Source organism: Geospiza fortis, unplaced genomic scaffold, assembly GCF_000277835.1.
Source record: "Geospiza fortis unplaced genomic scaffold, GeoFor_1.0 scaffold97, whole genome shotgun sequence".
Taxonomy (NCBI): Eukaryota; Metazoa; Chordata; class Aves; order Passeriformes; family Thraupidae; genus Geospiza; species Geospiza fortis.
The window spans coordinates 2,156,203-2,170,003 of record NW_005054343.1 but is presented as its reverse complement, the minus strand read 5'-3'; the positions used below and the strand labels follow the sequence as shown (position 1 = coordinate 2,170,003).

The 13,801-nt window shown below is 46.3% G+C and overlaps 1 protein-coding gene across 4 annotated transcripts; it reads right to left on the bottom strand.

Annotated features, from left to right (window-relative positions):
- Window positions 1–2,807: 2,807 nt before the first annotated feature.
- On the bottom strand, window positions 2,808–13,790 carry B3GNT9 (UDP-GlcNAc:betaGal beta-1,3-N-acetylglucosaminyltransferase 9). 4 transcript variants are annotated; one of them, XM_031058434.1, is made up of 5 exons: window positions 13,659–13,790; window positions 6,958–7,000; window positions 5,073–6,171; window positions 4,428–4,584; window positions 2,808–4,205 (listed from the first exon to the last, which is right to left on the bottom strand). In XM_031058434.1, exons 3-4 carry the CDS (start codon window positions 6,105–6,107, stop codon window positions 4,459–4,461), a joined length of 1,161 nt encoding a protein of 386 aa, XP_030914294.1. In that variant the 5' UTR covers window positions 6,108–6,171; window positions 6,958–7,000; window positions 13,659–13,790; the 3' UTR covers window positions 2,808–4,205; window positions 4,428–4,458. The 4 variants fall into 4 exon arrangements, with proteins under 4 accessions (XP_030914294.1, XP_030914293.1, XP_030914295.1 ...); XM_031058433.1 differs by having other exon boundaries at window positions 2,808–4,584; XM_031058435.1 differs by lacking the exons at window positions 2,808–4,205; window positions 4,428–4,584 and having other exon boundaries at window positions 4,591–5,528; window positions 5,682–6,171.
- Window positions 13,791–13,801: the final 11 nt, after the last annotated feature.

Below are 13,801 nucleotides of genomic sequence, written 5' to 3'. Positions count from 1 at the left end.
AACCATGTTGTTTCAGAGAGAAGATAAGGCTGAAGTAAAACAAGGGGAAATGAAAGATGGAGCTTACTGGAGATATAACTCTTTAGCATTAAAAATAGCCTCAGTGAAGCAGAGCCCATGAAGGATTTTTGGTGGAGGAGTGTATGTGTTACTTGGAGGGCTCTGGTGCAACTTAAATACCACATTCTTTGCCTCTGTGAATTTTTAGTATAACTAATAAAGTCACTGTTAAAATGTTTATCTGCCAAAGCTTGCATCCCAAGCTCTTGTGTTTGTGGGGATGTCTGTTTTTCCAGCAGGTGAAATCATTTCTCCTCATGATCTGGAAAAACAAGTGCTTGAAACAGCAGAAAAGGTAAGCTGGAGTTTGCAGAGCTGGGAACTCACTGTGGTGTAAGAGACCATTGTTACATAACTTTTGTTCTGGATTGGCTGGTTTAATGTTATCTTTTTCATACATTAATGAATTCCCCTTTAAATTTTACTCCTTTAGTTATTTTAAAGTACTGCATATTCCAATTTTAGAAGCTGGTTAAGTGCCTTAATGCTTTATATATATATATATTCCACTGAGTGCTTAAGTTTCATTCTTTTATTATTATTATTCAGAGACACATTTAGTTTAAATACCAATCACAAAAAGCCCTGCATGATTATGCAATGTGCAATCTAATCAACTAAATTATCAAACCAGCCTGATTTGCTGTATTCCCTTTCCCCCTCTGCTCATCTCAGAAAAACTGCAGCCCTGAAATTCTGAATTTACCCGGTCCCTTGCTGGGTAAGCTCTGCTGCATCCACAAATAGGGAGGTTACAGAGATTATTCCACCCTTTTCTGCTTCTCTGGCTGTAGACACCATTTGTCATTGTCACACCTTGATTCCCACCCAGCTCAGGCACCCCCCTGGGACAAGGCTGCCACTGCAAACCTGTGTAGGGTTTTTTCCATGGTTTTAGCCCTTGGATTGTCAACAGATGGGCTGGGAAAGGGAGGGGGAGAGAGAAGATCCATGAGCTGAGTCTGAATGGTTTGGAGAAAGCATTGGGCTGGCCAGGATTGGTGGGGGAGCTGTTTGCCACTCCTGGAGGGACTCAGTTGTGCTCCTCCTTTGGGTTTACTTTCCTCTTTGCTTTCCCTCCTCATTCCTCAGTATGGTTTTCTTACTGATCATAAGCCTAGAAAGTAATGAACAATTGTATTTGAAAGTTTTACTGGTTTTTAAAACTGTCACTGCAGTTAGTAGCGTCATTAGGGAAATGTGGTGGGCAGATTTTCTGAGCTGCTGAGACTTGCAAGTCCAGCTGCAAGAGGTACAGCCCAGGAGATCAGCAGTTTTTCATGCTGGGCTTTGGGATTGACTTCTTTTTCTCTCTGATCTGAGTCTTTCAGCACTCCCAGGGAATGTTCTCAGTGCTGATATGTAGTGAAGGCTCTCTGAGCTGTTTTGATTAGTTTGTGCTGTTGGAGTTTGCAGCTGAGGTTTGCTTCTGAGAACCTGCTGTAGAAAGATGAATAATTAAGCTGCAGACAGGAAGCAGAACATTTTAATACTGAATTCCTTCAGAGTCCTCTTTGGCTTTTTTTGTGATGTCTGTCTGCAGTGGCTTGACTGAATGATGGATCTTGGCATTCCCTACCAGTTTGTGTGTCCAGAGATGCACTTGGAGGTGCTGAATGTGAAGCTGAAGCCAGCTCTGCTCATTGTAGTGACCAAATCTGGCTACTTATGTACAGCAGGAACAAAACTTGACTGTGTGTGGATCCTTGGGACTCCATAAAACTTACTGTACTGTATTAGTTTCAGAAGTTTATACTGAGAAAGTCTGCTTGCCTTGTTTGCTACTGGTGGCATCCACTTAGGATGTTTTTATGTTTTCTTTTCTTGTCCTGGGTTAGTCATGAAAAAAACTGCCAAGCAAAGATTTATAGCAAGTATGACTCAATTGGCCAGTTAATAAAACCTACTCAGAATTCTGAAAAGGATGGGTTTGGGTTTCTGTGATGCATCAGAAGAGTTGGTAGAGGCTCCTTCCTGCCAGTTGCCATAAACACCTGAGGTTTTAGGGTTTTCTGAAAAGACCCCCATCCTTAAGGAAACAACCTTCAGCCAAAGCCTTTGCCTACTGCAGCAGTGAGCAGAACTCAATGAACTGCAGGGAGTGCAGCAAGCCCTCAGCATTCCCTAGAGCATTATGCTCACATGTGGTGTCTGTGAACTTCCAGCTCAACTGCAGAGGCAAATGGAAACTTAAAGCCAGGTCAAACAGGCCATGCAGCAGAGGCTGGAGAACAAAACCAGATGGATCTTTCATCAAGAGAGACTCTGGTATTCAATGGATAAGAGAAGTGAGCTATTCTATAGACTAAGATAATGGAGTAAACAGTTTACTCTAGTTCTGCTTCTGCCATCAGGGTGTGTGCTGGCACAGACTGTGTCAACACAGATGTTGAACAACTTTGATCTGGGACAAAATGCACTCATTAATTCTGTGCTGTGGATAGATTGCAGATCTCAAGACATTACAGAGGGAGGACCCAATCTCTGCATCTTCAAGTGTAAAAAGAAAACCTTAATGAGGATTGCTGAACCTGACTAGCTGCCTCATAGGAAATCACAAGGTAAACTCTGTTTATTTCTCTGTCATTGCCATTAAAATAAGTCCAGCATAAGGAAAGACTTACCAAGTTATCCAAAATAATGAATAATGTATTTTTCATGTGACTGTCTTAATGAAAAATCCCTGTGGTTTTAGTCTTACAACATGTGTGCAGGTGTACGTGACAAACTCACTCTGACAACGAGAGGCACATCTGCATGCTGTCTTTTAATGATGGTATAAGTAATTTCCCAAACTGTAAACTACTTCCAGGTAGTACATTTCTGTACAGTCTCATAAATACACATGTATCACACATGTTAGCAGACATGGGCAGGGGTGACTTTGTTCTACCAGTGAGGCTTTGGCTTAGTTCTACACCCTGCAAAGCTCCTTGTGAAGCTCACATGAACATTCTGTATTTCAGGATTGCATCCTGAAAATATCTCAAACGTAGAAATCTTTCAATTTCTATAAAGCTAAACTTTTCTTGGAAATAGATTTTTGTAAGGCTTGAGCTGATGATGAAGATGACCAATGTGTAAAGCTGCTGTCCATAGGCTGTTTGCCAGCCTGCTGCTCTCCCTGTGCATTGTCAGTACCAGCACTGAGCCCAAAGTGCTGCAGGGAGGGAGGGAGGGAAGGAGGGAGCTTACCCACAGATATGAAATGCAGCTGTGCTCCAGGCTCTGTGCAAGGGAAAGGAACTTTGGGCTCTCTTTTATGGCTGATTGTAGTTTCCTTTGAAGCTGTGTGGATGTGCCATCCTGAGGGGTTCTCTGATGGACAGGAGTTTTGTTGAGGGGGTAAAAACTTGTAAAAGAATTAACAAACACAGTATCAGAGGTGAATTCAGGCTCTTTGTCCCATGAATTTCACAGCTTTGTAATCCTGATTTAGAGGAGTTTACTTCTGCTTTGATGTCTGATAAAAGTATATACTTCTAAGGTAGTCTGCTGTTGGGAAAAACAAAATGCATCAAAGTCTGGACTACACTTTGAAAAACTGAGCAATTCAGTGTTCTTGTCTGATGCTTAAAATACAAAGCTCCTGACTGAACCTTGGAAAGCCAACAGAAAGATTGCTGTGTGGTTTTGATTTCTTGCAATAAATTTAGATGGACTTTTATTCTGAAGTCCTTTTGTCTGAAAACTTTCTCCCTTCACATGACATTTGCAGCAGTATGAGAGTCTTGGCTGCCCTCTGCAGCTGGCTGTGCCAAGCAAGAGCCCAAGGTCTGTAGAAACCAGCCCAGTCCACTCTTTGATTTGAAGCAGCTCCCAGATGTGATGCAAGCAGCAGCTCTGTGTGGGGTTATGCTTAAGAGCAGAGGCCAAAGGATCTCTCCAGATGCAAACCTTCTGAAAATCTGGGTCAGATCCTGAGAGTGATCAAATGCTGTTGATGACTTCTGGATTTTCCATGAATGACAGTCAGTGCAGTGCAGAGAGCCTGAGCTCAGGGAAGTGCCAAAACCTGCTCCACTGGTCCCCTGAATCTTGAGCATGTCAATAGAGCAGATATTTGAACTGAGAAGAATGATGAAAAATCAAGACTCAAAGTGATCAATTTGAAGTTCTTGTCCTTTCTCTAAAGGCCCTTTAGTCTGCTCCTTTCTAGTTATCTACTTACCTGTCCTTTGCTCCACCAGCCATGCCAGCCTCAGCATCCAGTTGGATTTCTTGTAATCCACCTGAACTGCAACTGTAGGACCCCATTTCAAGAGCTGTTTGTTGTTCTCTTCTTACAAGGCCTTTGGAAAACCAACCAGGCAGCAGTGATGTGATCTGAGCAGACACTAAGGGGACTCCATTTCCTGCCCTCTAGTTCCTGTCTGGTCGTTTTTCAATGAGTCCAAGTCAAGCAGGGAGTTGGCAATGATCCCTGTGCTCCCTGGTGTCTGTTCTCACCCTATGTCTTCTTTCATTTCTCACACTTCTGACCATGCTGAAAAATGTCCAAGGACTGCATTTTTCAATGTGCTTTTACACACTGTCCCACTAGGCACTACTGTAATGCTAATAAATAATAATAAATTATATATATGTTATGATTATTTGGACTCATTAGTACACAAGGACCCACACGATATGTATGTGCAAGTGTGGAATCTGAGCAAATTCCTGCAATTGTTTGTTGTCTTCTCTTAATGTTGTAAATAAGACATGCTAAAATACTTGGAAAGTTGGTTTGTTGGGCAGTTTCAGTTCCAGGCTCCCTTTCTTGGCTGGTTTGCTGTGTGTGCTGCACTCTGCCTGCATTATCTGAGGGGTGATGCTGGTGTTGTTATCTGAGCTTTCTTCTTCCATTGGAAAGGCTTCTTCACCTGCTTCTTCTGAGTACAGGAAAGCCGTGGGCTGTGGAGCAGGTTCCACATCAGCCAGATCTCAGCAACTTTCAGGCTATGAACCACCATGAGGTCTTTGTAAAAACAGGGATCAAAGGTCTGTAGGTGTGGGGCAGCAGAAGGCTTAACAATGCCAAAGGTCTTGAACCCTTCGTGCAAAATGGGCTTGAGGTTGATTCTCTGTAAGCACATGCCCAGAAAGACATCATCAATGGGGAAGAGCTCCACTTCTCTGCACGCCCTGGAGAGCTTCCTCATGGTGCAGCTGGACAGCAGGAAGCCTCCTCCCCCAGCGTAGGCAGGGTAGATGCTCAGCCCATACATGCTCTCGGGGATGTAGTACTTGCTCTTCCGGACGCGGATGGGACGGGCGTTGTAGATGATGTCACCAACAAAGAGGTCTTCAGTGGGGTCATGCCTCTTGAGGAAATCAACAATGTTCTCCACATTGACAAAAACGTCAGCATCACCTTTGAAAATAAATTTCACGTTGCGGCAGAACTCAGCAGCCCAGCTCAGGAAGTGGATCTCCTTCAGGGTCAGGTTGAAGAAAGTGTCCATGAAGTCCCAGAGTAAGATGTCCCGGTATGTCTGACTCTCCTGGTGCATCAGGGTCTCCCATGTTGCCAGCACTGTCCTGTTCTTTGGTGTTCCCAGCAGGAACACTCGCTGGATGTGCTCCCCATTCACCAAACCCTCCCTGCCCCACGTTTTCCGGACAATCTCACGCCTGTCAAAGTCTTCAACCACTGATTTGATAGCAATGAGCAGGAAGGGACCTCCCGGTGTCTTTCGGCATTTCCTGGGCTGGTTAATGAGGAGATTGAAGTTCCTGTTATCTTTGTTTAGGAGATAGAGCTTGAAGTTGAAGGCAGAATCAGTCAGCGGGGCTGGAGTTGTGGTTTGGACCCTGGTTTTGGCCACTTCTGTTCGTCTCATGGCAGGGGTAACTTGGGGTCTGGGTGCAGTTGCCTTTGCTGGCATCAGTCTCCGAGGTGCTCTAGGATCAGAGAATGTTTTTGGTGCCACTCGAGGTTTGTTCTGTGCTGGCTCCTTCTTTCCTGCCGGGACCAAATGTTCCAGCTGGGAGTAGAGCAAAGAACAAAGCGCCACCAGCAGGAGGAGGGTACAGATCACATCCCCTTTGAGGCGAACTCTCATTGTCTCTCCGCTGTTCCTGGGACTGCTAAAAGCTGTGTTTGAGCTGCCTGGCACCACTGCCCATCTGAAAATAAACACAGAGCATGTCAGCAGTGAGGATTTGGCAGGTCTGAAGCAGGCAGGCAAGACTAAACATCATTTAAAAGCCCAGCAGCAAAGTACATTTTACTCACACAAGCATGGAGATATTGAGGAACTGTCAAAAGGCACACAGGGTTGCAAACTTACTGCTGATCCCAGTGCCAGCCAGCTCTGTGACTTGGTTAAGCAGTCATCCATCATCCTGAAAACCACCCTCTAAGCACAACCCAAAATCCTGCATCCCATACTGCTGAACGTGTTTTGTCATTTCAGAGATTTCACTGGGAAAAGCAAAGTGGAAAATTATGAATGATGCCATTCTCCCATAAATAATGACCTTTTTTTTTCCTAGCTTGACAACCATTACTTGCTGCTTTTATCCTTTTTGACCAGGGAGGCCCAGAGCTGACTGCTGAAGGGCAGACTCCTCATGGCAGTGTGCTGCTGGTGTTTCCCTGCACACAGAACCAATTTCTGTTAAACTGTGATTTGTACTCAAAATGAATGCATTGGGTGCAATCTGGAATTCACACAGGACCTTTCTCCTGCCAGTATTCTTTATAAAATATTAAACCATTGTAAGTAACTTCCATTAATAAGGTTAGAAGGGGCCATGGGTATTTCTCCTCTGCCAAATCACCCCTAAGTGAGAGGTGGGGAAATAAATCCCAATATGCAGAAGCAAGACAGAGCATGGTGTTAGGAAAATTTTGTTCATGTATGACAGATGAATCTGCCTTTTGAAATACAGGAAATTTTCCTCACTTACACTTTTCCCGGAGATCTTCTGTCTTATTTGATCAGTTCTTCAACTGCAAACAAAATGAGAATGAAAGAGCAGTAAGAAGGCAGCAAGCAGCAGGTCCTCTCATCACCCTGTGGGTGCAGCCACTCCCTGCAGCAGCAACAGCAGAGCTGGACAGAGGGACCCCACAGCTGCTCCAGGAGGAGGTGAGTGACCATCATCATTCCCATGACCCATTCCCATCACCATTCCTCCTGTCCTCAGCAAAAAGGAAGTTGAGCCCCACCCAAAAATTTCCCCACATGTGCATGTAAGTATTTTATACCTCCAGTAATAATGTATCATGTTCATGTGCGATTTGTGGCTCTCTCTTGGCTGTGCTGTACTAAGAGAAGCTACCTGTGAGGGTATTACTGTTCTCTGTCCTGAATTAGCTGAGATCATATCCAAAGATGACTTCTGGGATAAAAAAAGCTGGAGAGGGATGTTTGGCAAGGGCATACAGTGATAGGACACGGTGCAAATGCTTGGTAAGAATTTGGTGGTATCTATATTCAGCAAATCTCCTTTTACTGGCCTGGCCTGGATCACTTGCTAATTGTTCATTAATCATCCATTTTGTATCAGCCATAATGTTAAGTTTTCAAACTCAAAATTAGATTGACTGGTCTGTAATTACGAAGTAATAAAACAGTGGCACCTGTGGTATCTAGGCAATATTTCAAGACTTAAGAGGAAGAAAATTATTACACCAGTTGACTTCTTGGCCAGACCCTTTAAAATTCTTAGATGCACATTGTTTGGACATCATTATTTAAATACTGTGCTTTTTCCTTACTGGTTAGCTTCACCTCCAAGGTACTGTTGAAATAGAGTATTTCACCATCATAGGCTATTGCATATCTTTTTCCCAAGCTCCAAAAATGTTTACTGACCTTATTCTCTTTGTCTCCATTATTTATGAAATCATTATTTTGGAAAACTGCATACCCATGCCTTGGTGTGAGGCTCTCTGCACTCCTGGTGGATTTAAAATCCCTTTGGCCTTGTCCTGATGACCATGGGTTTTTTCCTTAGGCCTTGTTTCTTGCCTTTTCCTGCTCTCTGACAGAGGCTTTTCTTCATTTGTTAGCTTTTTCTGTTTACCTTTCCCTCCTCTCCTAGGCAGATGTTTTCACTGGCATAACTTTGTTACTAATAGCAGGATTGAACAGTTTTCTCAGATCTCTTGTAAATTGTTGTACAAATGTTTAGAATATTCAGGATCTGTTTTCTGTTTATGTTCTTTCTGCCACGTGGCTTGGCTCATAACCATGAAACAGTCCCTCCTGACATGTATAGGATGTTGGTTTGCATTTCACATCTGAAGTCTCCTCTCTTTCTTCACAGTAACAGCAAATTTCTTTTTCCTTTTCTATGCAAAAGTTTGATCTTATTTCAGCTGCCAGGCTTCAGATGTTAATTAAGGAGCTGGATGAAAGTCCTGGATTTTTCCTGTGTTTAATGTTATCGACAAGGGTTTGGAATAAAATGCGCGTGTCGTGAAACTCGTAATTTCCATGGCTTGCAGCTTCATACTGCCAGCATCTCAGAATCTGGCAATAAGTGCCCTTGGAAAAGCCAAGAAAAACCCTGAATTGTTACAAGCCTGGGCAGATAGCCCAGATTTTCCTCTGTGTTTTCTTTTATTGAAAGTAAAGGATCCGAAAGAGTGATTTCCATGCTGAAATAAAGCAGTTCAGTGCCGAATACAGACCTCTCATTTTCAAATGAAGTTGCCAGCCCTTGAAGTCATTCCTTGATCTAATTATATGGATTTTCCAGTCTTTGTTAGGTATTTCCTTCTTTGGAAGGAAAATACCCTTGATTATTACAGTGGGGTAAGCTCTATCCATGGATGTCAGTGTGGGAAAAGCTGTTCTGCTCTCGAATACAGAGGGACTGATGATTCTGGCAGATGCTCTGGCATGTCCTAAAGCCAAAAGGATTATTCATCCACCTTGACACCAGGGGAAAAGAATTACAGGGCTATCAAAGTGAGCAGGAAATATGTGATGCCAAAGGAAAGAGATGAGAGCACAGCAGAGTGTTTCTCAGCACAGCACAGCATTGAGTGTCTGAGGCACCTCTGCTTCCTCTGCTGCTCTGGGGAACCTCCATCCAACCTGAAATGGAGCTGGCCTTACAAACTGCTGCATCACAGGGCCTTGAGGAATGGCCTGGCTGCCAGCACTGCCTCTTGTGTCCTCCCAGCTTGGAAAAGCAGGCAGCTGTCCCTCTTTGTGTTGGCTCTGCGGGGATGGACACAGAGAGGGGTTGAGTTTGGCCTGATGGGGTCTGAATGGGATAATGGGGCTGGATAATGGGACTGGGGATGCTCCATCCTGGGCTGAGCAGCAGCAATGTCAGAGGGCTGAGCTGGGCAGCAGGAAGAGGCTGAAAGGTCCCATATCCACGAGCTGGCAAGATGAGCAGCTATAAATAGGGAATGAGCTGGAAGAACCAGCGGGGCACAGCCTGCAGAGGCCAAGAGACAATGAAAGGCTGGAAAGCTGGAAGGGGCCAGAGCTGGGCATGGCACCCTGAGGAGCATCCAGGCAGGGAGTCTGACCTGTGCTGCTGCATGCTCAGGCAGAGGGCCCAGTCCTCTGCCTGGTTTTCATTTATTTGAGAGGAGGATTCTGAAATATGGCCAAGAACAGCTGCAATAAAAGCAGTCAAGTGATGATAAAAAGAAAAAAATTGCTAGCCCTTCATTCCCAGTTGAATGATATGAAACCTTGAGCCCATCCTGGCAATTCTTTTTGCAGCATTCATCACATCTCCATCACTTGGCACTTCTGCTCAGGGCCAAAGTGGGAAAAAGTCCTCTGGATCCTGTGCTCAGATTCAGTCAAGAAGCCTTGGTGATTCTGGCACGCTGCTTTGTGCCTTGAGAAGTGGTTATTTGATCCAGCCAGCCCTGGGAAAAGCAGCTGAGATGATCAAGCTGAAAACATGATGCACTGAGCATGGGGGCACAAAACCAGCAATGAGCTCTGCTGCCCTCTCATCCCAGCCTGGCTCACAGAAACATCCATCCCCACCAAGCTGTGGGATGTCCTTGGATCAGCCTCTCCCTGCTGCAAGGGAAGTGCTCCCAGCTCCCTCCTGACTCCCCTCCTCACTCCTGATGCTGGAGCTGCCACTGGTAGGTTTGGGTTGGGCAGCAGAGGGACACTGTGTGCCCATGAAACGTGTGGGGCTGGGGCTGCTGATGGAGGTGTCCTATCTGTCTGTCCATAAAATGAGCTAAAGAAAGTGTGGGGGATCCAGCACTGATGGGTTTGATGAGGATTTTTTGTAATCATCAGAGAAGATTATACAGTCTTGGTGGAGGGGACACTTTGAGGCAATGCTTCAGGTTTGGGATATTTGTTTTCATTTCATGTTTGCTGAATGCATTCCACAAGAACAAAGTCACCTTGTAGCAGCCAGTGCTGGATACTGAGAGCTGCCCAGGCTCCGGCCTGCAAGGGGAAAAGGCTGCACACGTGTCCCTCTCCTGCCTCATTTACAGGAATCTTTCCATCCAGATTCCCTCAGCAAGAGCAAAGCAAACTCCCAGGATCCTCCTCACCTGGTTCCTCTGCCTCAGGAAGAGCCCTGCCCCTGTTCAAGAAGCAATGATGACATACCCTCTGCCCACGCTGCAGCTGGGGCTGTGTGGAGCAGACGTGTGCAGGTGAGCTTTCACCCACCAGAGCAGGATGCTGACACCAAGAATTCTGCACTGCCTGCAGCCCTGGAGGCTGCATCTTCCCCCTGACACCCTTGGTCCCATCCCCTGTACCCCTGAGGGCTGGGAGAGTGTTTGACTCCTGTGCCTGCACCACTTTAACTTAAATGTCTTGCTGAGCACACTGATATGGGAAGTGTTGTTTTGGGTGAGGAATCACATTTTTCTCACTTCAAGCTACATTGGGCTCCATCCTTCTCCTACCCTTCTGCAGGAACCTAAGGTGAAGGGCAAAGGCCAGGGCTTCAAGTTCTCAATCCTGTGCTGGCAAAATCTCCTCTGTGCTCCTTGGGGTACCCACAGGGAACTGTGTCAGCTGACACATGTGGGGTCATGTAAATGGGGTTTGTTCTGCCCCACACACAAAAACTTGCATGAAGCAACTTGAGTTTAATAATTTAAGCTGAGCTTGAAGTGTTTAAAGGGGAAAAGTAGCTCTGTGTGTTGGAGCAGGGGAAGAAGCTGTGTTCCACTTCTGTGTTTAGGTGTCATGTAATGGCTTTTATTCCTCCATGGGTTTGGGGTTTGTTTGCTTCTTTCTTTGCTTTTCTATCACCCCACTCCAGGCAAAGTCAAAAACCTCACCAAAATTATTGCTTTAAAAGTGACCCTGGTGTTGAACAACTCCTCTTTGCATTGTGAAGAGGTCTCATTTGGAGTTACAGATCATAAAGTGATGCTGAATTATTTGATCTTCTTGATTAGAAGACAGAGGTGGCTGAAATACAAAGACCCCTTTTGGCATATTGGTAAGTGCAAAGCCCTAGAAAAATGAAGTAACCAAAACACTCACTGTGCTGCCTTACCAGATAAAAACTCATCCTATTCAGCTGCTTACAAGTTCTGAAGTCTATAAGCAAACTGAGAGCAGGCTGTAGGATTTAATTAGCTGAGTGTCTTGAGAGCTGTCCCAGGAACTGGGTTCCTGAACCAGAACCAAGGGAGCACAGGGAGAGGAGCAGAGGCTCAGAGCTCAGCTGCCCATGATGGCACAGCTCAGACACTGCTGCCCAGTGCCACAGGCACAGCACTGCAGCATCACTGCTGCTGGTATTTGCTGCAGCACCTGGAGGCAAAAGCTCTGTTGAGTCAAATACTGAGGAAGCAGGTAACAAAAATGCAGGCTCTGCTCCAAAGACAATTTCCAACTTTCCTGTCAGAGCTGCTTTTCAGGGCATTTTTTTTTTCCAGGCCAGAGCAAACGAATGGATGAGATCCATGCTGTTACAGGACAGGGTGCCTTATTTATCTGCCTGCCTCAGTCCTCAAATATGTAGTTTGATCAGCTTCCCAGCTGGCTGGTCCCGTTTTATTGCAATTTCTCCTGTTGGCACTGCCAGCCTTCCCTTCGCAATGCCAGTCACGTTGGATCACTGCTTGCAAATGGCTGCTGTGGTCGCCTCCTTTCACCTTCTAGCCCAGTCAGAAACTTCTGTCAAGTGTAGAAACTCAAACACAGAGGAGCTGCAGAGCTGCTGTGTGAGGCTGCTGAGGTGTCTGTTTGCACATACAGGGGTCCCAGAGAGGAACTGGCTCCTCCTTGATGGGGATTGCAGTCCCATGGGAGCGCTCGCCTCCTTTCACCTTCTCAGCTACCTGCAGGACTGAGCTCAGGGGAGGCTGGCAGCCAGCCCCCTGCTCTCCTGGCCCTGCACCCTCCTCCCCTGGCCCTGCACCCTGCTCCCCTGGCCCAGTGGAAGCACACAGGGCACAGTCTGGGGCTGCAGCTTGTTAGGCAGTGTCGATGCTCTCTGTCCCTCCTGGGCAGGGGGCAGTGCCTGCACAGCACTGAGTTGAGCACTGAGCTGTGCCAGGCACCCGGGCTGGGCCCCCCACACCTCTAATGAGGGCTCAGCCACCTGCAAGGCAGGGGAAGGTAAAGCCCAACAACCTTCTGCAGGCCCAGCAGCCTCCAGAGGTACTGTCCTACCTTCAGATACAGGTTTGCTGCTGGTAGTCTGATTTTCAGAATGGCAGAGGGCTCAGCAGCTCAACTCACACCGAGTGCTTTGGAGAGACAGGTCCCTCCTGAGCAGCCAAGGTAAGGAACCTGCTGTCTCTCTTCCAAACATTAATTTTTCAGGGCCCCAGGAGGGGAATAAAGCCTTGCAGGTTTGTGAAGGGGTAAGAAACTGAAACAAACACCTTCCTTTCCCAGCCCTCCCCAGGCTGCAGTGCTCACCACCTCTTCAGCTCCCAGACCTTCTTCTGATAAATAATCTGCCCAATGCACCCCAAACCCAAGCAACTGCAGTGCAGTAGCATGGATGTGTTGTTATATCCATGGGTGATGGTGAGACAGGGAGTTGAAAATTTAACTCGAGGTAGAAACAGGGAGTACATGCTGATGTGCCCCACTAATTTCAAGATTATACCCAACACATAAGTTTCTCAGAATCTGCTCAAAAGCTATTAAAAATATCAGTAACTGCCTAATGATTCACAGGGGCTAAATTATTTTCTATCTTTGTTACCCTAGAGAGCTTGAAAATTCCCATGTTTTGCTCAAAGCATACCACAGGGTAACATGGGGAAGATTCATGTCCTTTTACTGATGAAGAATGGCTTGTAAATGTAACGTGCCACCACTGGAACATGTTTGTGGTTGGGAGGAAACTCTGTCTCAGAGCACTGCAGGCACTGTCTAAAGAAGCCCCACATTTCTGTAAAAACAGCCTAAACATTCAAACAAAGTTCTTTGGAAAGTAAAGAGTAAAGCAGATGTCTCGGGGCCGGAGCCTGCGCTTTCAGAGCCTGCAGCCGAGCCTGCCGCGTGTTAACCATCACGGGCCGGCCGGGCTGCTGCATTTAACACAATGCAAGAGCAGCAAGGTGAAAAGAAAAGCTGGGAGCAAAGCGAAGCACTAAGGACAGACTCCAGTCCACCCTGCTCGCGGCACAACCCTCCCCAACCCCCCGAGATCAAACACACTTAATAGATACTTACAGCCCATTTGATAGCGCTGATCCTGCGTCCCCTCGGTGCCGTCTGTGCAGCGAGCTGCCAAGCAGGCACATCTGGATGTGGTTAGTGAGAGACATCGCTCAGCTCAGCCTTCCAGCGGAGCCCGGGACAGCCTGGGGGCGCCG

Bases quoted from the DNA above. Each gene is read 5' to 3' on its own strand.
- B3GNT9 (XM_005422735.2), bottom strand. From the start codon at position 6,107: ATGAGAGTTCGCCTCAAAGGGGATGTGATCTGTACCCTCCTCCTGCTG.